The sequence below is a fragment of the Centropristis striata genome, chromosome 18 (assembly GCF_030273125.1).
Source record: "Centropristis striata isolate RG_2023a ecotype Rhode Island chromosome 18, C.striata_1.0, whole genome shotgun sequence".
Lineage (NCBI taxonomy): Eukaryota > Metazoa > Chordata > Actinopteri > Perciformes > Serranidae > Centropristis > Centropristis striata.
Window position 1 is genome coordinate 30,150,000 of NC_081534.1, and position 21,450 is coordinate 30,171,449.

The 21,450-nt window shown below is 40.8% G+C and overlaps 1 protein-coding gene across 1 annotated transcript; it reads left to right on the top strand.

Annotated features, from left to right (window-relative positions):
• Positions 1-6,163: 6,163 nt before the first annotated feature.
• Positions 6,164-11,790, top strand: LOC131991485 (uncharacterized). Its single transcript, XM_059356939.1, has 7 exons — positions 6,164-6,692; positions 7,155-7,484; positions 7,636-7,905; positions 8,007-8,099; positions 8,997-9,092; positions 9,190-9,218; positions 11,399-11,790. The coding sequence occupies exons 1-7, from the start codon at positions 6,641-6,643 to the stop codon at positions 11,462-11,464; spliced, it is 936 nt and encodes a 311-aa protein (XP_059212922.1). The 5' UTR covers positions 6,164-6,640; the 3' UTR covers positions 11,465-11,790.
• The last annotated feature ends 9,660 nt before the right edge of the window (positions 11,791-21,450 follow it).

The following is a 21,450-nucleotide window of genomic DNA, read 5'->3' on the forward strand; positions in this document are numbered from 1 at the left end:
GGGCATCGAGTCGCCACCTGTCCAGCAAAAGCCGGAGCTCACCAGATGTAGGAGGAATCCGGCTGAGCTCAATGAACATTCAGTCCTCCATCAATCATAAAACCCTGATCCAAGTCTGTCTTTACCTGTCTGATACAACCCACACTCTGGCAGCCCTGGTAGACTCTGGCGCAGAAGCAAACATTATGGACACAGAACTTGCTCGTCAGCTGGGCTTGGAAAGCCACCGCTTGGCCGCTCCCGTTCCAGCCCGGGCCCTGGACGGTCACGTACTTGGCACAGTTACCAGCATCACAGCCCCCATCTCAATGTTGGTGTCAGGCAACCACCAAGAGACCATCTGCTTCCACCTACTCTGCTCCCCGGGCCAACCCCTAATCCTGGGCCACCCATGGCTCCGTCTCCACAATCCTCACCTCGACTGGGCCTCCGGAACTGTCAAAGAGTGGGGAGATGACTGCCACCTGACCTGTTTGCGTGCTGCCTCGCTGCCCACCAGCTCAATACCCCCCAGCACTGCCCCTGACATTTCTAATGTTCCTGAATGCTACCATGGCCTCCGGCAAGTGTTCAACAAGACCAAAGCTACATCTCTGCCCCCACACCGTCCGTACGACTGCGCCATTGACCTTCTCCCTGGATCTGCTCCACCTAAGGGTCACCTCTACTCACTGTCTCCTCCAGAAAGAAAGGCCATGGAGGATTACATCAGGGACTCCCTAGCAGCTGGAATCATCCGCCCATCTTCTTCTCCAGCTGGTGCCGGGTTCTTCTTTGTGGGAAAGAAAGATGGTTCTCTTCGGCCCTGCATTGATTACCGAGGTCTGAACGACGTCACAGTGAAGAACCGGTATCCACTGCCCTTACTCACCTCTGCTTTTGAGCTGCTCCAGGGATCCACAATTTTCACGAAACTGGACCTTCGTAATGCGTACCACCTAGTGCGCATACGAGAAGGCGACGAGTGGAAAACAGCATTCAACACCCACACCGGCCACTACGAGTACCTGGTAATGCCATTTGGCCTCACCAACGCACCAGCGGTATTCCAGGCTCTGGTGAATGATGTGCTGCGGGACATGCTGAATAAGTTCGTCTTCGTGTACCTGGACGACATCTTGATTTTCTCCAGAACTCTGTCTGAACACACTCGTCATGTCCAACTGGTCCTCCGTCGCCTCCTGGAGAACTCCCTCTATGTCAAAGCAGAGAAGTGCGAGTTCCATGTTCAGTCTGTGTCATTCCTGGGATACATCGTGGCTGAGGGAAATATCCAGATGGACCCCGCAAAGGTCTCGGCAGTTACTTCCTGGCCAGTTCCGGAGAATAGGAAGAAGTTGCAACAGTTCCTTGGCTTTGCCAATTTCTACAGGAAGTTCATCCGGAACTACAGCACCGTCGCCGCTCCCCTCCTGAAGCTGCCATCTGCTAGAGAGACTGCCCAGGTTGTTATAGATCATGTCTTCCGTCTACACGGGCTGCCCAAGGACATTGTCTCAGACCGAGGCCCACAATTCACCTCTACATTCTGGAAGGAGTTCTGCCATCTTCTAGGGGCCACAGTAAGTCTCACCTCTGGATTTCATCCCCAGTCCAATGGTCAGTCAGAGCGGGCGAACCAGGAACTGGAGAAGGCGCTCCGATGCATGGCTTCCCGTAAGCCCCAGGCTTGGGCGCAACAACTGACATGGGTAGAGTACGCCCACAACTCCCTCACCTGTTCTGCCACTGGTATGTCACCTTTTCAGTGTGTATATGGCTACCAGCCCCCTCTGTTCCCCAGCCAGGAAGGAGAGGTTTCCTGCCCGTCTGCCCTCGCCCATGCTCGCCGATGCCGCCGCACCTGGTCACAAGCCCGTGCCACACTACTCAAGTCAGTGACCAGCTATGCCACTGGGGCTAACCGTCGGAGGACACCAGCACCCACTTACTGTGTTGGCCAGAAGGTGTGGCTGTCAGCCAAGGACCTGCCGCTGAGGGTGGAATCACGTAAGCTAGCACCTCAGTTCATCGGCCCATTCCCTATCCAGAGGGTCATCAGTCCAACCGCGGTCCGGCTCCAGTTGCCAGCTTCCATGAAGGTGCACCCCACTTTCCATGTTTCGAAAGTCAAACCAGTGCATGTAAGCCCGCTGGTCCCAGCGGCACCTCCTCCTCCTCCTCCTCACCTCATCGACGGTGGGCTGGTGTACACCGTTCAACGCCTGCTTCAGTCCAGACGGAGGGGTAGGGGCCTCCAGTATCTCGTCGACTGGGAGGGCTATGGGCCTGAGGAGAGAACCTGGGTGCCGACCAGTCGAATTGTGGACCGGACTCTCATCGCCGACTTCCACCGTCTGCATCCGGACCAGCCTGCCATCCGTCGGGGTCGTCCTAAGGGGTCCCGTCGCTCCTCCTGCCCAGTTTCTGACCCTGCCCTGGCCCCTGATGGCACCTCTCAGGCCCCCTCGGAGGATGAGGCCATGGAGTCTGACCGCTCAGAGGAGTTCTGACCCTCCGCCGGCTCCCCCTCCGCCCGCCCAGTTTGATGTTTTTTGGGGACTTCTGGGGCCGTCCCTTAGGGGGAGGGTTCTGTCATGAGCTTTCTCTCTCTGCCCTGTTAACAGCACTAATTGCTGCTGCTCCAGTCTCAGCTCTGTCTGATCAGCCACACCTGTATCTACTCCTGCACTAATTAACCTGCCAGCTGCACTGCATTCCCTGTTCATCACCCTCTGTATATAAGCCCTGGCTTTCAGTACCTCCTTGTCAGATCGTCTGCAAACCAGTACCAGTTACCCTGCCTGTCTTCATACGCCTCTGACTCCTACCTGTGATATCGGACCTGCTCAACTACGTCTTTCATCTTCTGCCCCGTGACTCTGGAACCCACCCCGCCATCTCAGTGAGACGCCTCACAGCTCTGGACTCACACCCATACACTCCCTTTCCCCAAATCCTTCAATAAACTGTTTAACGTGACGCTCTTGTGGTCCTCGTCCTGTTTGGTGTCTGACATACAAAGCAACTACAAAGAGACACAAAGCAACAACAAAGAGACACAACACAACTACAGAGAGACACAAAGCAACTACAAAGAAAAACAAAATTACCACAAAGAGACACAAGAGTCTCTTAGTTGTATCTTTGCATGCTTGTTTTGCATGCTGTTGGAGATGTTTTGGTCTTTTTGTGATACATTTGTATCTCTTTGTAGTTTCTTTGTGTCTCTTTGTAACGGTTTCTCATGCGGTTGGGCTCTTTTTGGTCTCCTTTTGTCCTATGTCCTTTGTTCATCTTTTTTTCTTCCCCTCATTTTGTTTTCCTTTGTTGTTGCTTTTTGTCTCTTTGGGGTGATTGGGTGTCTCTGTAGTAATTTTTGCATGTCTTTGTTGCTTCATGTCTCTCTGTGGTTGTTTTACCCTCTTTAAAGTCATCGTAAGTCTCTTGGTGGAGTCTTTTCAGCTGTTTTTTCATTGGATGTTTTGGTTTCTTTGGATTCTTTTTTTCATCTCTTAGTAGTTGCTTTGTTTCTCTTTGTAGTTGTGTTGTTTCATTGTGTGTGTGTCTTTGAAGCTTTGTGTCTTTTTCCAGACAGCTTTCAGTGTCTTATTTGTAGTAATTTTAGGTCTGTTTGTAGTAGTTTTGTGCTTCTTTGTGGTCATTTTGTCTTCCTTTGTAGTTGTTTTTCTGTCTCTTTGGGGTAATTGTGTGTCCCTGAAGTCAGTTTGCATCTCTTTGTAGTTACTTTATGTGTTTTTGTATTTGCTTTGTGTATCTTTGTGGTTGTTTTCCCTGTCAATAGTCACTTTGAGTCTCTTTGCAGCTGTTTTGCATGCTTTTGGAGTTATTTTGGTCCCGCTGGATTCTTTTTGTATCTTTTTGGTACCTGAAACCTGCACAGATTTACTTGATATGCTGCACAGGTGTTATTTGTATTGCAGCCTGACAGCATGTGCATTGACTTGAACTTGCTCTTTGTCCAGGGCCTGACCTCAAACCTTGCAGGGACTCCGTCTGCTCCAGAGGCCAGTCAGGACCCGGTGAGATCACACACTTCACACTGTACAAAGCTGCACCCACTGGTTTGTAGTTCTATGAGACAATTCTTGTTTTCTCTCTGTAGGCTGATCCTGAAGACGGTGTTTCCTATGCCTCCGTCAGCTACACCAAGAAGAACAACAGTAAAGTAAGCTGACTGATTGTTATAATGATGGAATTGTTTAATTTTTTAACATTGTGTTGTGTTTGTGTGGTGCTGGATATCATAGTGATGCATTATTCTAGTCGCTTCATGTCATTTTTGTGTTGTCTTTTTTGTTTTCCAGGTTCGAGGTACAGATGATGATGATGATGGTGAAGGTGATGCAGTGACCTACAGCACAGTGAAAGCTTCTTCTTCCTCTGCTGCAGCCTCTGCTGACCCCAGCGATCTCTACGCTACTATCAAGTAGAGTACTGGAGTACATTTACTTAGTTACATTGAAGAAGATATTCAGATCCTTTCCTTCTAAAGTAAATTTAATAATTATTACAAGTATTAATAGCAAAGTACTTGTTACAAATACTGTTCAGAACCCAAATATGTCAAAAAAAACTAAAAAATATATTGTTTTGGTGGATTTCAATTCTAAATGTACCCTTAAATTAAAAAAAAAAATAATTAAAATATATTGTAATTTTTGATCCTGTCCATTCAAATGGATGGAGAAAATGAAGAGGAAAAATGGTAAAAAAGGACAACAAATTAGTCTTAAAGCAACATCATGTTTCGTTTTGTAAAAGAGGTTATGGTGCCGCTGAAATTACCACTTGCCTCTTCCTGCGCGGTGTAACTTTGGTAGACGGGTACGAACTCTACATGGTTCTGCTGCAACACCAGCTATGTCACGGATTTTGGTGAAACTGGATCATATTTTTTGGATAAAATGGTTTCTGGTCTTCGTCTGACTGTATTGCTGCCAATCTCTGTGATTTATGGAGTTTCCTGATGGACAGAAAACATGAAAGCGTTGCTTGTTGCTGAAGGAAAGCCTCACGCTAACGGCTTCTAGCTCTGCTGCAGGATTACTCAGAGCACTGGGGGAACGTTGTTGTTTACACCACGAGAACAAGAGCTTTGGACCATTGTGAGGACGAGGTTTTCAGGCCCAGGAGGGGTTGTTGTTGGTGTCGTGCAAGACCTGGGGCCCGGTTTAAAGGCAAGAAAACCTGGTTCAGCTGCCTCAAAAAGGCAACAAGACCAGGACGTTATGGAGGAAAATAGTGAGGAAAATAAGAGGGTGACTGAGCAAGAGGCCAGCCAACAAGGGAAAATCTCTGACTGATCTTTAGATTTTTAGATAAAATGTTGCATGACACCAAGACGTCAAGCTGGTCTTCTTGCTTTTGGACTGATAAGTAATATTAGCTGGCTTGTTAGGTTTTGTGTTGTTGCACTTGCTTGAAGTTTGGCTCGTTGTTTTATTTATCCACAAGTAATATATAATATAATTAAGAAAAATCAACAAAATAGAAACATTTAAACATAAGCTATCTCAAGAATTGGTATGTTTTTGTTTCTATAAATATATACAAGTTGTTGTTTTTTAAATACCTGAGTTGTGTATTCTGTGTAAATGATCTATGGGATGCATTATAAGCTGTTTGTGTCATTAGAAAATCAAAACAGAGTACTTGGATCCTCCATCCATTCTAATGGAAGACCCTTAGTAAAAGCTATACATCTGTATAGTTCTGATTGTGCAGCAACATGTTTCCTTTGTGTGTTACGATAATATTTGATGTTTTTGAACTAATATTACTGCTATATTTACTGATGTAGATGTTTAAGGTTGTGTTCATTTTAACTCCTTTGTATGCTGTTGCAGGATGCATCATATTCTATAAGATCATCATATGTTTGTTGCGTGGCTGACCTGTGAGAACCTCGTGTCTCTAAAAAGTCAGAAAAACAGCTGTTTTCAGCTTTGGGAATAGGAGTTTTCCAGCTTATCCAAGAGGGTATATATACAGTCATGGGGAAAAAATCCTCATTTGCTCATTTTACCTACTTGATGTACTGTCATGAGGAGTAGAATTATAAAGTTATAATATAAAATGGAATTACTCAAGTAAAGTACAAGTACCTCAAACTTGTACTTAAGTACAGTCCTTGAGTAAATGTAGTCTGTTATATTCTAACACTGAGGATCACCTTGTTGCTCCAGCTGCATCAAGACAGAAACTCTGCTGGGGGAGGAGTTTCTACAATTCTACAATGTCATTTAGCAGATGCTTTTATCCAAAGTGACGTACAAATGAGAGTTAATACAACACAAGCAAGGATGAAGTCAAGAAACATAGCAAGAGTAACCTTCCACTTCCTCTGTCCAGCTCTTCTTTTTATAACCGTGCAACTAAACATGATGTGTACTTGGATGGTAAAGAGTCATGTCGAAATTGTGGCCAGTGTCGTAATTCCAACAAACATGACAACAGCAACAAACAAAACAAAGGCAACAGATCACACTTTGATAAGTGACAATAATAGACACAATTCTGAAGAAGTCACTCAATGACGAAGTTCACAGTTTGCCCACCACAGAAAAAAACCTTAATAAAGCTCAAGATCGGAGACGCAGAGCTCAGAGTGTGAAAAGCAGAGAGACGGAGAAGAACGATGAAACGGATCAACATCTTGTTATATCTGATTCTGGTGCTTCAGTTTACAGGTAAGGGCAAGTTAAATTATATTACTAATAACTTTAGAAAATGACTTTCATCAGCTCAGACAGTCAAGTGAATGCCAAAAGAGAGAAAATGAGGAAGTGACAATAGAAAAAGTACATTTCTTTAAGATGAATTAGTTTAGAGATTTAAAAGAAGCAGAGAGACAGAGAGGCACGATGGCTGAACTCAGATGGTCTTTTTGTCTGATACTGCTGCTTCAGTTTACAGGTAAGGACTCATATAATATGTATATGAATGATGGAAACATTAAAAAAAAGCTAGCTTATTACTATCTTTAATGTTACATACAGCCAAGAAGTGTCTTTTTGCAGCGAGGTGAGTTTAGTGAACTCTTGTAAAGCAATGATGAGGCATACTTTTATTATTTTATTGAAATTGTATCTTAAATGATCTTCCCTCTGATGTTACTCGTACATTTCCCTATTTCTCTGTCATCTTCTCAGCAGCTGTAACTGGACAGCGTAACCCCTCCTTGACTGTCAGAGTTGGGGATGACGTCACTTTGCCTTGTGAAAGTCTGATAGAGGATCAGAATGACTGTGAGAGCACTACATGGATCTATGTTCATCCAAGAAGCAGAACATTAGTAGCTCTGGTTAGAGGAGGTCAGCTTGTTGAAGCAGCCAGAGCTAAATCAGACAGACTGAGTGTCTCAGACAAATGTTCTCTGGTTATAAAGAAGGTCACAGAGGACAATGCTGGTTATTATTACTGCACACCGATCAGATCAGGACAATATCAAGATTCTACGGTTGATCTGTCTGTTGTTAAGTGTGAGTATTTACATCATAATGATTTCAGATGAAACTGTTCTCTTGTTGAAACAATATACTGAAAGATTGCATTAAATATTATTACAGTGTTTACATTAATTTTGTCATTAATTATTTCGTCTTTCTCTCTGAATATCTCCATCTTCACCAGTGACTGAACAGAAAGACACTGATGTGACATTCAGATGCTCCGTGAATTCGTATTATCGATGTTTCCACACAGTGAAGTGGCTGTTTCAGGGTCAAGCTGTGGATAAAAACAACCCACAACTGAAGACATCACAGTCTGACTACACTGATGTAACCTTTCCTACTTCTCACTTTGGTTACACATCAAGGTATAACTCTTTTAAGTGTGAAGTGACTGATCGTTCCAATGGTGAGGTGAAGCTGTTTTCCTTCAGCCCTCCTCAGTCCTCAGGTGAGAACATGCTGAGCTGTGTAAAGTGATTTTATCATGATGTAAATAATCACTCAAGATATTTATCATAACAGTTTGTTGAGTTGTGTTCTTCTGTTCAGGTGAGGACACAACAACAACAACAGCAGCAGCAACAACAGCAACAACAACAACAAGTGAAATGCCACCAACAACTGGAAACAACCAACCGCAAAGTACTGTCATCTCTTTCTCTTCTCATGTTTATGATTTTTTTGTTTAATTCATGGGGGGAATAGAAAGTGTTCAGGTAGATGATTATTGATTTATTTTTGAAAGAACTCAGAAACCTGAATAATGCTGAAATCACATGAACACTTTTAAAAAGATGAAATCTGTTTGCACTGATGTATTCGAACATTTACACACTGTAACAAATGAAAATGAAGTTTATTTATGATCTCTCTCAATTTTATTTCAATTCAGTAAGGCTTTATTGGCACGAAAGCCAAAAATCTCTCGCTCTCTCACCCACGCTCTCTCTCTCTCGCCCTCTTTTGCTCTCTCGCTCTCTTTCGTTTTCTCTCACACTCTACCTCTCTCGCTCTCGATCGGTATTGCTCCTGCTCTCTCGCCCTCTTTTTCTCGCTCACACTCTTTCTTTCTCTCTCACTCTCTGGCTCTCTCTCTACCTCTCTCGCTTTCGCTCACTCTCTCTCGATATCCATCGATATCGCTCCTGCTCTCTCGCTCTCTCTGTCTGTCTTGCTGTCTCGCTCTCTTGCTCTCTCTTGATCTCTCGCTCTTTCGCTTGCTCTATTGCTCTCTTGCTCACTCGCGCGCTCTCTCTCTCTAGCTCTCTCAATCTTTATCTTGCTCTCACCCTCTATTGCTCTCCTGCTCTCTCGCTCGCTCACTCACTCACTCGCTCTCACTTGCTCTCTCGCTCTATCTCGCTCTCTCACTCACTCGTTTGCTCGCTGTTGCTCTCTCTTTCACTCTCGCTCTCTTTCAGACTCTTCCTGTCTCTCTCTTGCTCTCTCTCTCTCTCTCTCTCTCTCTCTCTCTCTCCCTCTCTCTCTCTCTCTCTCTCAGTCTAAAATCTACAACTGATTTCTTTCTTTTCATTTTAGTCTCTCCAGCCCACTGGAGGTGGATGGTGGTGTCTGTGGGTTTAGCAGCACTCATCACATCTGTTGTGGCGGTCAACATCTGGATAAGAACTAAAGGTGAGAAGCTTTACATTAAATTTATTAACCAGAAGTTTTGATGAACATGGATTTCCACTGTGGGAACTAAAGTCGACTCTTTCTCTTGTTTTTTCAGAGAAGGAAACCCAGACAGATGAACTCGCTGTGAGTTTTTAACAACAACATAATGAGATGTTTTTATAGTTGGCACACGTGATAATATAATGCAGCTCATTACAACAACACAAACTACAGCAAATGGATCTGAATCAACACCTCTGTGACACAGAGTCCATAAAACTGAACATGATGAGTTCCAGATTAAAGGGCTGGTTCACCAACATTACATCACACAAGACTTTTAACTGAACCCTCTGAACCCCACCATCCTGAAACTGATGTTTTCTTAAAAACTCGCCAAAATAAAAAAATAAACAATTTATTTTCCCAAGAAACTGTAGAAACAGGCATTATTATCGGAACTTGAACTTCCAGCATTCCTTGAACAGATCATAGGTTAAGAAAGTTTCCCTTATGAAAGGGGAACTTAAACTTAAACTTGTCATGATCACATTATTTATTTAACTTTTTATATCATTTACAAAGTTGCCAAAAATAACTAGATTCTGTTATAAACATTAAATTCTTCTCCTCAGCGACACTGTAAAGCCATGGTTGATTCTGCTGAGACGAACTGTCATGTGACAAATATTTACTGAAAATGTGTTTACACAGAGCTGAGGGGAGAGGACAAGAGAGGTTGGAAACACATAAATAGTTTAATATGTACAATATGTGGGGACCAATTTTCTTATACAATATTTGTGAAAATTTTGGGCACTCAGAAAAGTGTTGTGTATATACAAATTTAATTTTATTCTGTTATTTAAAAAATATTCATCAGAGAAATTCAACTTGCATTATTTCTTTTGTTCATGATTTATAACTGTGTTATTCAGCACAAAATTGTTCACACTTACAGCCATGATTTTGCTGACTCCATAAAGCTGCAGGACTTTATTATGTTATTATTATTTTACTTGTATTATTCCATAATTAATGTTGTAGACCTGTCACATTTATTACAACATGGCTTAATAAGAAGCTCAACAAAAGTTACCAAGTCTTGAAGACATCCGGAGCTGGATGAGCAGGAACTTCCTCAAACTGAACGGCAATAAAACCGAGGCCCTGCTCATTGGCTCCAAATCCACCCTCACCAATACACAACACACCCCAGCTCCACCCATCATCATCGACGGATTCCCTGTACCCTTCTCCTCCCAAGTCAAGAGCCTCGGCGTCATTCTGGACAACACCCTCTCATTTGCACCCCATATTCAAAACATCACCCGGACTGCATTCTTCCACCTCCGCAACATCTCCAGACTCCGCCCCTTAACTGACCCAATCCAGCACCGAAATCCTGGTCAACTCATTTGTCACGTCACGCATCGACTACTGCAATGCCCTTCTCACTGGACTCCCCACCAAACTCATCAACAGACTGCAAATAATTCAGAACTCGGCCGCCCGGATCATCACCCACACCAAATCAGCTGACCACATCACCCCTGTTCTCATTCAACTCCACTGGCTCCCGGTACAATACCGCATCCACTACAAGAACCTCCTCCTCACCTACAAAGCTCTCCACAACCTAGCCCCCACTTACCTCTGCGACCTCCTTCATGAATACACTCCCTCCCGCTCCCTCCGCTCATCCTCTGCCGGACTATTAATCACCCCCACATCACGCCTCAGTACCATGGGTGCCCGATCCTTCAGCTGCTCAGCACCCAGGCTCTGGAACTCCCTCCCCCTACACATAAGACAGTCTGACACCATCACAACCTCCAAGTCACAACTCAAAACTCACCTGTTCAAACTGGCATACACTCTGTAACTGGACACTACTTCACTTGCTTTTATCACATTGTCTTGTTTTTACCATGTCGTGATGTTTTTACCATGTTGTCTTGTTTTTAAAGATGTTTATGATTTTAGACTTTGTAAGGTGACCTTGGGTGACATGAAAGGCGCCTATAAATTAAATGTATTATTATTAAGTCATCCCCGTATATATATCTGCCAACATGTTGCGTTTACATGTTTGTTTATATGAGAAAGTCACCAACGTTTGAGCCAAATTGGAGCCATAAACAGAGCAGAGTATTTCACCGTGGGCGGGGCTCAGTCAGCTCCTCCACACACACACAATAACAGTTCATTGATCTCTGACAGGGCGTGCTTGCATTATTATGCTATATTATTATTTCATCAGTGGCATTAAATCAGATTAAGTGGGATTAAAAAGTCTGATTGTGTCGTGTTGTGTTTCACAGGTGCGTTATGATGTAGATGATGACACAGTGAACTATGAAAACATCAGACCTGCTGAGGGAGTTTGACCAACACTTCTGCCTCCATCACTCCACCGATCAACAAAGAAACTAAACTTTTCTCACCAGCAGTCAGTTCAGAACTCAGCAGCTGGATTTTAACTTCATTTATCAATAAATAAGAATTTAACTCTTGTTAACTTCATTAAATCGTCTTCCAGCTGCAGATTTCAGAGCTGACTTTAACATTTACTGCTTGTTGTTGAAGCTGCAGAAGCTTGAGCTCAGTGTAATGTGCAGAATATTCATTTTAATCTGCTTTTTAAGCATTGCTGTTTTTGTATTTGTTGTTATTCATTAGTGTGTGTTTGAATCAGTTTTCAGCCTGAATAGAGTTAATAACAGTCTTCTCTTTATTCTATCTCAATATAATCTGCAAATAATAATAAAAGTTCACCTCTAATGCTACACTGTGTTTTGTGATTCATTCAATAATTAAAAGTAAATATTGTTTACTATGAATGTCTGTTGAAGTGGCTGTTTAAGAGTCAAGCCTTGTTGTTCTGAAGGGGGCTCAGTAAGTTAACTAGTAGAAGTAGAAGTACCAACCAGTGGTGGGACGAGTATTCAGATACTGGACTTAAGTAAAAGAATAATCTTTAAAAGTGGTAACATGATTCCTTTGAGTGTTGTGTTATTATAAAGTGTGATATTTGGATTAATATGACTGCTGCATTAATGTTTATGTTACATTTTACTGCTGTAGATGTTTCAGGTTGTGCTCATTTTACCTCCTTTATATCCTTATTGGGTAGTTTAATCTGCAGCAATGCATCATATTATATTCTGTTGATTTCTTTATGGTTTTATATCAAAGTTATTCAAGCAAACTAGCAGAAAGTGACACAGCGCTCATCTCCAATGAGTCACTGTTGACGGTCTAAATTGAGTGAGTGACAAATGAGAGAAAAGCGGGAAGAGGAAGTGACAAAAGAGGAACTGCATTTCTTTAAGCTTAGAGACTCAGCACAACAAGAGACACAGAGAGACACGATGGCTGAACTCAAATGGATTAAAATGTCTTTTTCTCTGATGCTGCTGCTTCAGTTTACAGGTAAGGATACATATAATATGTATATGAATGACAACCATCAAAAAAGTTAGTTTATGAATATCTTTAAGGTTAGTTACAGTCGAAAAGTGTCTTTGCAGCGAGGTGAGTTTAGGGAAGTAAAGCAATGATGAGGCGTCTCTTCAAACTTTTATTAAAACTATGTTGAAATCTAGAACATTTCAGCAGAAATGTTGATTATGTGCCGGAGTTTTACAATACAGCCACACTCTTAACTTCCTATTAAGTTATAATTGCTTTACTTTGCGACGAGTACTCACACTCCTTGGTTTCCTGTTAAGACAAAGTAACCTCTCAGGCTTTTTTTCTACTGAAGTACTTCTTGCTTTTCAACGACTACTCATTGATTCATACATGTTGCACAATATCTAACAGCTGAGAAAGGTCATTAAATGGAGCTCACACCTCTCAAACTCCTCTTGTTTTTTCAAAAACGGTGAGTCTTGACAACATAATATTAGTCTCATCAGAAAGATAAATCTCTAATGAATGCGATGATGTAGGTTTCATGTCTGTAGTAAAAAAAATGTGAGCAAGATCGCTGGTTAGAAAAATGTATTTTTCTGTTTCTCCTTGAAACTCATGGTCCCAGTTAACATTAGTCTCTATGGGACAGTTGGTTGGAGTTGCTGTCACATTCAGGCTCACTGAGCCAAATCTGAGAGTCTGATTGATTCCGTAGTAGGATGTCTGCGACGGGCACAAATTTCTCTACAATCTGCCCTAAAAATGATTTATGAAGAGTAAAAGTTGTCGGAACAAGCACAGGTTTTTCCCCCCAAAAATCTGATAATTTCCCAGCCTCTCTCCACTCTAGCTGTGATGTCATCCACTCTAGCTCTGAACATTCCATCCAATACACACCCATTATAAACTCTGAAACGCTCGAAAAAAAACCCTAAAACGTCAACTTCAATTTTGTGAAAAGCATGAAAGGAATCAAAATGTCCATTTGGCCCAATAAAGTCCCAAGTCTCTTGACCCGTTTAAACTTTCAATATTTCTAGGATTAAGTATAGGGAATAGGCATAGCCCCAAAGTGAAGTGTTTCTAGGCTCTTTTCGCGTCAATTTCTGATTATTTTAAATGGGAAATTTTATCAAATTTTTTTGCGATTTTAACGAAAATGATGTGGCAAATCTCTGACAAAATATATGGCGCACCCTTCCTGATCATTCTGCATGTTTTCATGTATCTTTTTTGATGATGTATCTTTTTTGTTGTTGCTCTGCATGGCAAAGATTAAAAAGTGTGCTTTGCATACAAAATTTCCTGAAATGATATGAAATTGTATCTAAAATGATCTTCCAGCTGATGTTTATAGTAAATGTTTTATTTCAATTCTTTATTTTTATTTCTCTGTCATCTTCTCAGCAGCTGTAACTGGACAGAGTTACCTCTCCTTGACTGTCAGAGTTGGAGATGATGTCACTTTGCCTTGTGAAAGTCTGATAGAGGATGAGAATAACTGTGAGAGCACTGAATGGTTCTTCAGTGATTCAAGAAGCAGAACACCAGTAGCTCTAGCTAAATCAGACAGACTGAGTGTCTCAGAGAAATGTTCTCTGGTTATAAAGAAGGTCACAGAGGACGATGCTGGTCGTTATTTCTGTAGACAGATCAGATCAGGACAACATCAAGATTCTACAGTTGATCTGTCTGTTGTTAAACGTGAGTATTTACATCATATTTTCAAACTTAAAATCATTGTTACAGTGATGAAGTTAATTTTACTCTTTCTCTCTTAATATCTCCATCTTCATCAGTGACTGAAGAGACGGACGCTAATGATGAGGTGACGTTAAGATGCTTCGTGAAGACACAGGGACGATGTGGTCACACAGTGAAGTGGCTGTTTCAGGGTCAAGCTGTGGATAAAGACAACACAGAACTGAGGCTGACACAGTCTGACTGCTACGCCTCTGTAACATTTCCTACTTCTCACTTTGGTTACACATCAAGGTATAACTCTTTTAAGTGTGAAGTGACTGATGGTTACACTGATGAGGTGAAGCTGTTTGCCTTCAGCCCTCCTCAGTCCTCAGGTGAGAAACCAGGTGAGAATAATGATGAGCTGCCTAAAATCACCTCAAACTGATGAGAGTAACTTTCTAAAAGATTTGTTAATTGTTTGGATTTAAAGATAAAATATGACATCACAACAGTTTGTTGAGTTGTGTTCTTCTGTTCAGGTGAGGACACAAAAACAACAACAACAACAACAACAACAACAGCAAGAGAAATGACACCAACAACTGGAATTGAAAGAGCAGGCCCCGATGATGATTCAACAAAACTGCCAGGTAGTCACTCAACAATTTAATTAATCTTATTCTTTATTATTTTGTGTAGTTTTCAACCTTGTCTGAACCACACCTCCTGGAAGAACTAGTAGAGAGTTTTATATACTACTTGAATATTGTGATTTTACTGTATGCAGATTTTTTTTTTTTTTTTAACCAAAAGTAACTGTTTGATTTGGTTCTCTTACCGGATTTTGAGCAGAACAGAAAGCTGCAACCAAAATGCTTAAAATACTTTATTATATTTGCAGATATGTTGGTCTACATCATTGTGGCTGCAGTTTTAGCAGCACTCCTGATAATCATTGTGGCCGTCATCAGCTGGAAGAGAACTAAAGGTGAGAACAACCACAGGTTAAACTTTTATCAACAAGACATTTAGTAAAACGTGAAGCTGAATCCAGACCCTTTTTTTCTCTTCAGGGAAAAAAACGCAGAGGAATGACAATGCTGTGAGTTATTTATTATGGATTTTAAAACTGTTGCTGATAGATCAACATTATTAGCTGTGGTCCATGAAAACTAAGTGGTTTTACTAAAAGGTCACTTTGAGTCTCTTTGTAGCTTTGTGCCTCTTTACAGGATTTTTTTGTCTCTTATTGTTGTAATTTTGATTCACTTTGTTGTAGTTATGATCAATATGAACAGGGAAAAACAGCCAGACAGAGACACAAAGCAACTAAAAAAAGACATAAAACAACTACAAAGAGACAAAAACAACTACAAATAGACACAACGCAACTACAAAGAGACAGAAAGCAACAACAAAGACACAGCACAACTACTAAGATACACAAAGCAATTACAGATCCACTCAATGCAACTACAGAGAGACACAAAGCAACTACTTCTCTTTGTAGTTGTGATGTTTCATTGTGTGTGTCTTTGTAGCTTTGTGTCTTTTTCCCAGACAGTTTTCAGTGTCGTATTTGTAGTAATTTATGTCTGTATGTAGTAGTTTTGTGCTTCTTTGTGGTCATTTTGTCTTCCTTTGTAGTTGTTTTTTGTCTCTTTGGGGTAATTGTGTGTCCCTGAAGTCAGTTTGCATCTCTTTGTAGTTACTTTGTGTGTTTTTGTAGTTACTTTGTGTATCTTTGTGCTTGTTTTCCCTGTCAATAGTCACTGTGAGTCTCTTTGTGTCTCTTTGCAGCTGTTTTGCATGCTTTTGGAGTTATTTTGGTCCCACTGGATTCTTTTTAAATCTCTTTTTGGTACCTGAAACCTGCACAGATTTACTTGATATGCTGCACAGGTGTTATCTGTATTGCAGCCTGACAGCATGTGCATTGACTTGAACTTGCTCTTTGTCCAGGGCCTGACCTCAAACCTTGCAGGGACTCCGTCTGCTCCAGAGGCCAGTCAGGACCCGGTGAGATCACACACTTCACACTGTACAAAGCTGCACCCACTGTTTTGTAGTTCTATGAGACACTTCTTGTTTTCTCTCTGTAGGCTGATCCTGAAGACGGTGTTTCCTACGCCTCCGTCAGCTACACCAAGAAGAACAACAGTAAAGTAAGCTGACTGATTGTTATAATGATGATATTGTTTCATTTTTTAACATTGTGTTGTGTTTGTGTGGTGCTGGATATCATAGTGATGCATTATTCTCGTCGCTTCATGTCATTTTTGTGTTGTCTGTTTGTTTTCCAGGTTCGGGGTACAGATGATGATGATGATGGTGAAGGTGATGCAGTGACCTACAGCACAGTGAAATCTTCTTCTTCTTCTGCTGCTGCTGCAGCCTCTGCTGACCCCAACGATCTCTACGCTACTATCAAGTAGAGTACTGGAGTACATTTACTTCGTTACATTCCACCACTGATACATTTTTATTAGAAATATTTCCAGTCCCTTTTGTGAAAAGGATAAGTGGTGGAGAAGGTATTCAGATCCTTTACTTCTAAAGTAAATTCAACAATTATTACAAGTATTAATAGCAAAATACTTAACCCGTTCAGAACCCAATTATGTCAAAAAAACAAAAAAAAAATATTGTTTTGGTGGATTTCAATTCTAAATGGACCCTTAAATTAAAAAAAATATGTATTAAAGTATATTGTGTTTTTTGATCCTGTCCATTCAAATGGATGGAGAAAATGAAGAGGAAAATGGTAAAAAAGGACAACAAATTAGCAACATCGTGTTTCATTTTTTTTATGCTACACTGGCTTGTAAAAGAGGTTATGGTGCCACTGAAATTCCCACTTGCCTGTTCCTGCACGGTGTAACTTTAGTAGACGGGTATGAACTCTACTCGGTTCTGCGGCAACACCAGCTATGTCACGGATTTTGGTGAAACTGGATCATATTTTGTGGATAAAATGGTTTCTGGTCTTCGTCTGACTGCACTGCTGCCACTCTCTGTGATTTATGGAGTTTCCTGATGGACAGAAAGCATGAAAGCGTTGCTTGTTGCTGAAGGAAAGTCTAATGCTAACTGCTTTTCGCTCTGCTGCAGGATTACGCAGAGCACTGGGGGAACGTTGTTGTTTACACCACGAGAACAGGAGCTTTGGACCATTGCAGGACGAGGTTTTCAGGCCCAGGAGGGGTTGTTGTTAGTGTCGTGCCAGACCTGGAGCCGGGTTTAAAGGCAAGAGAACCTGGTTCAGCTGCCTCAAAAGGCAACAAGACCAGGACGTTATGGAGGAAAATAGTGAGGAAAATAAGAGGGTGACTGAGCAAGAGGCCACCCAACAAGGGAAATTCTCTGACTGACTTTTAGAGAGCGTTGTGCAATAAAATGTTGCAAGACGCCAAGCTGGTCTTCTTGCTTTTGGACTGATAAGTAATATTAGCTGGCTTGTTAGGTTTTGTGTTGTTTTATTTATCCACAAGTAATATATAATATAATTTAGAAAAATAAACAAAATAGAAACAATCAAACATAAGCTATCTCAAGAATTGTAATGTTTTTGTTTCTATAAATATATACAAGTTGTTGTTTTTTAAATACCTGAGTTGTGTATTCTGTGTAAATGATCTATGGGATGCATTATAAGCTGTTTGTGTCATTAGAAAATCAAATCAGAGTACTTGGATCCTCGATCCATTCTAATGGAAGACCCTTAGTAAAAGCTATACATCTTTCATATAATATGTTGACTAGTATTATTACTATATATATAACAACATTTTAAATTTATTTTAAACACAAATTGTGTACTTTAACAATATGAATAATAGATTAAAATGTGCCTTATGCTGAAAAAGGGTGTGTGGCTCTACTGCTATCCACTTTAGTTGATGTGAAATGCTGTAATTGGCTGATAGGCATCCAATCAAATATATTTGAGCTTTTTGGGGGGAGTGAGATGACAGTAATGTAGAGATTCTAGAAAACCTATGTCCGTTGGATTGGAGTATATTTCGTAAGGTATAGATTGTGCAGCAAAATGTTCCCCTGTGTGTTACTATAATATTTGATGTTTTTGGACTAATATTACTGCTATATTTACTGATGTAGATGTTTTAGGTTGTGTTCATTTTAACTCCTTTATATGCTGTTGCAGGATGCATGATATTCTATAAGATCATCATATGTTTGTTGCGTGGCTGACCTGTGAGAACCTCATGTCTCTAAAAAGTCAGAAAAACAACTGTTTTCTGCTTTGGGAATAGGACTTTTCCAGCTTATCCAAGAGGGTATATATACATTCATGGAAAAAATTAGATTAAAAAAATATTAGTGCATTGTTTTCTTGAATTTTTAATTGAATTGTTAAATGTACATTTGTTTGGACACATAAATGGCTCGAAATCAGCTACTTTTGTTGTTATCATTATATTTGTCCCAAAAAATTTACCTTTAGTTGTTATCAGGCATTAAAAAGAACAAGAAATTGAAGCAAAAGGGTGTTCTAATATGACATGACTCTATATATATATTATATATACACACACACACACACACACACACACACACTCAAAAACACACTGGCAACTGTATTAGGTACAACTGTTCAACTGTTCTCAACTTCCTTAAATCATGCAGAAAAAATATTTTTTCATTGCTTTTTTTAATATATATTTGTTAGGATGTGTGTGTGTGTGTGTTTGAATGAGTTTTCAGCTGATAACATAATCTGTAAATAAATAAATGTTCACCACTAATTCTACACTGTGTTTTGTGATTCCTTCATGTGCTCTCAGTGTAATAATTTTCAACTAGAAAATTTCCTCTGGGGAAATTCTGAAAGGGACACGGGGACTACTGCTGGTGTGTATATTATATAATATATATATATATATAAGGAGCACACCTACAACGAGCATTCCTTTTCAAGTATTTATTTATACAGCAACCTATGACCTTTAACCTCAAAATGTGTGTGTGTGTGTGTGTGTGTGCGCGTGTGCGTGTGTGAAACGTGTATATGGAGGAGTGTGCATGCTTAAGCGTGCATGTGTGTGTAACTAAAATCATATAAAGTTACGTGTGTGTGTGTGTGTGTCTGGTTCTCTCTTTCTGTTAGAGATGAATCAAAGGCTTTGGGGTTCGACCAATCAGAGCAGAGCAATCAACGGAACTAGAGAAATTTTGATTGTGTCAATGCCTCTGAACCGTGATTATCGTGGCTTATCGAAAGGGGCAGGGATTAAACAGGGACTCTGTCCTGAGTTCACTGACACCTCATACAAGTCTCTAGGACAAACGGTTCACTAGTTAGTAAAAGGGGCGTGGTTAATCAAAAGGGGCGGGGTTATCAATGACTAGTTAAACAGGGACTCTATGCCGAGTAATCTGACACCTTATACAAGTTTCTAGGACAAACGGTTCATTAGTTATGAAAGGGGGCGTGGTTAAAGCAAAAGGGGCGGGACTCTATGAAATATTGTTATGTAGAACTGGTAAATGATGAACCATCATCATGCATGACAAGTTTGAGGCAGATTGGACAATGTATGGTCGAGTTATAAGGTCTTGTGTTTTATGAAAAAATGCCATGTCTGTTCAGTTAGAGTAAACTGACAGTTTTCAGTTAGAATGTCTGTTTTCGAAGCCTTGGTAGCCAAGCAATCAGGTGGCCAGGTGGGGTCGACCAATCAGAGCAGAGCAATCAACGGAATTAACTGCCGCTGTAGAATGTTCCGGCACAGTGACAGCAGCTAGAGGTGGACAGACTGGAATTTCTGGCCTCTAACAGAAAGCCTTTTTGGCAAAACCATAATACCTATCATTGATCCGACTTCACTTTGAGCGTCCAGGCTACACATGTTTTTTTGTGAAGAAAAATGAAGAAATAGCTTTGTAACAGCGATCTGAAAAACTATTAAACTATTAAATATAAATAATAATAAATATAAATATAAATAACTATTAAATATGTTTTTCTACAGAAAACTTCCTGCGTTTTTAATATGGGAGCCAATGAGGCTGTTGGTGCGTGTTGGTGGCGCATCTGTGCGTTGTACGCCTAAACTATAACTCTGACACCTTTACCAGAGGATTGTGAGTGAGAGGACAAATTTTCCTACATTTCTATGTATAAATTATTTCTGTAGAGTGGAATTTGCAGCCTGGAGCGCAGTTTTCAATTTTATTTTTTGACAATTTTTTTCTCTCCCTCTACACTCTGGCGATGATGTCACACACTGTGACACAAACAATCCGTGCAATACACACCCATCATAATCTCAGAATTTCTCCAAAAATGATCATGGTCATTGAACAGGGATTGATAAAAAACTATATGACCTATCGAAATGTGGATTAATACACCAATACACAAGACTTGTGTCTACTGTTTAAAGTTTAAATGGAGTCTGTAGGTGAAATTATGCCGAAGAAAAAGACGTTTGAAAATCTCCAATTATTGTTCTTCTTCGCTCATTTTTTTTCGCCCGTCCCATTCACGTCAATGCAAAATTTCGCCCAGTTTTTCGCGACTTACGTCACGAAAAATTCATATTCCGTAAAAGTAATAGCACACCGATCCCGATCAAACCGCACATTTTGATATATAATTTGTCCTGCAACTTCTCTAGTTGCGGGATGAAATTGTGTCCGGAAGAGGAAGAAGAAAAAATCCACAGTGTAACAATAGTGCTCGGGGCTTTGCACAGTGCACTGGTCCCTACAGCTAGTTGCTGAGTTCATTGGCGTCTCTTTGTCCTAATAATGTGGACTGTCTGTTCCTGTGAGCCTCGTGTGTTTCTGGTGTTTATCCAGTTCTTATTAGAGGGTAAAACCTCCAGAGCTCTGCTACCCACAATGTTACCAAATCACTTCTCCTTTAGTTTAAGATGAAAAAACAACCTCATGCAAAGAGGAACCGAAGGGTCTCAGACCAGTAAAACTTCATCTTATGTGTGTTCTCTCCCAGCTGCTACAGTATCATCATGTTGCTCCAGCTGCATAAAGAGGGAAACTCTGAATATGTTTTCTAATAAACACCATCTAAAAAAACAAGCTGCATTTCAGCAAACATTTATCTAAACTAACAATCTGCAAACGATCAACTTCCTCTTCTTCTTCTTTTTTGCTTGATGAACTTGCTGTCAGCCACTTTAATGTGTTTGTTCAAAATCATGTGTTTTACATTGGGATACGTAGTTTATACAGGTATTGCAATTTATACTTTCAAACAGGTATTGCAATTTACAGAGGGTTAAAG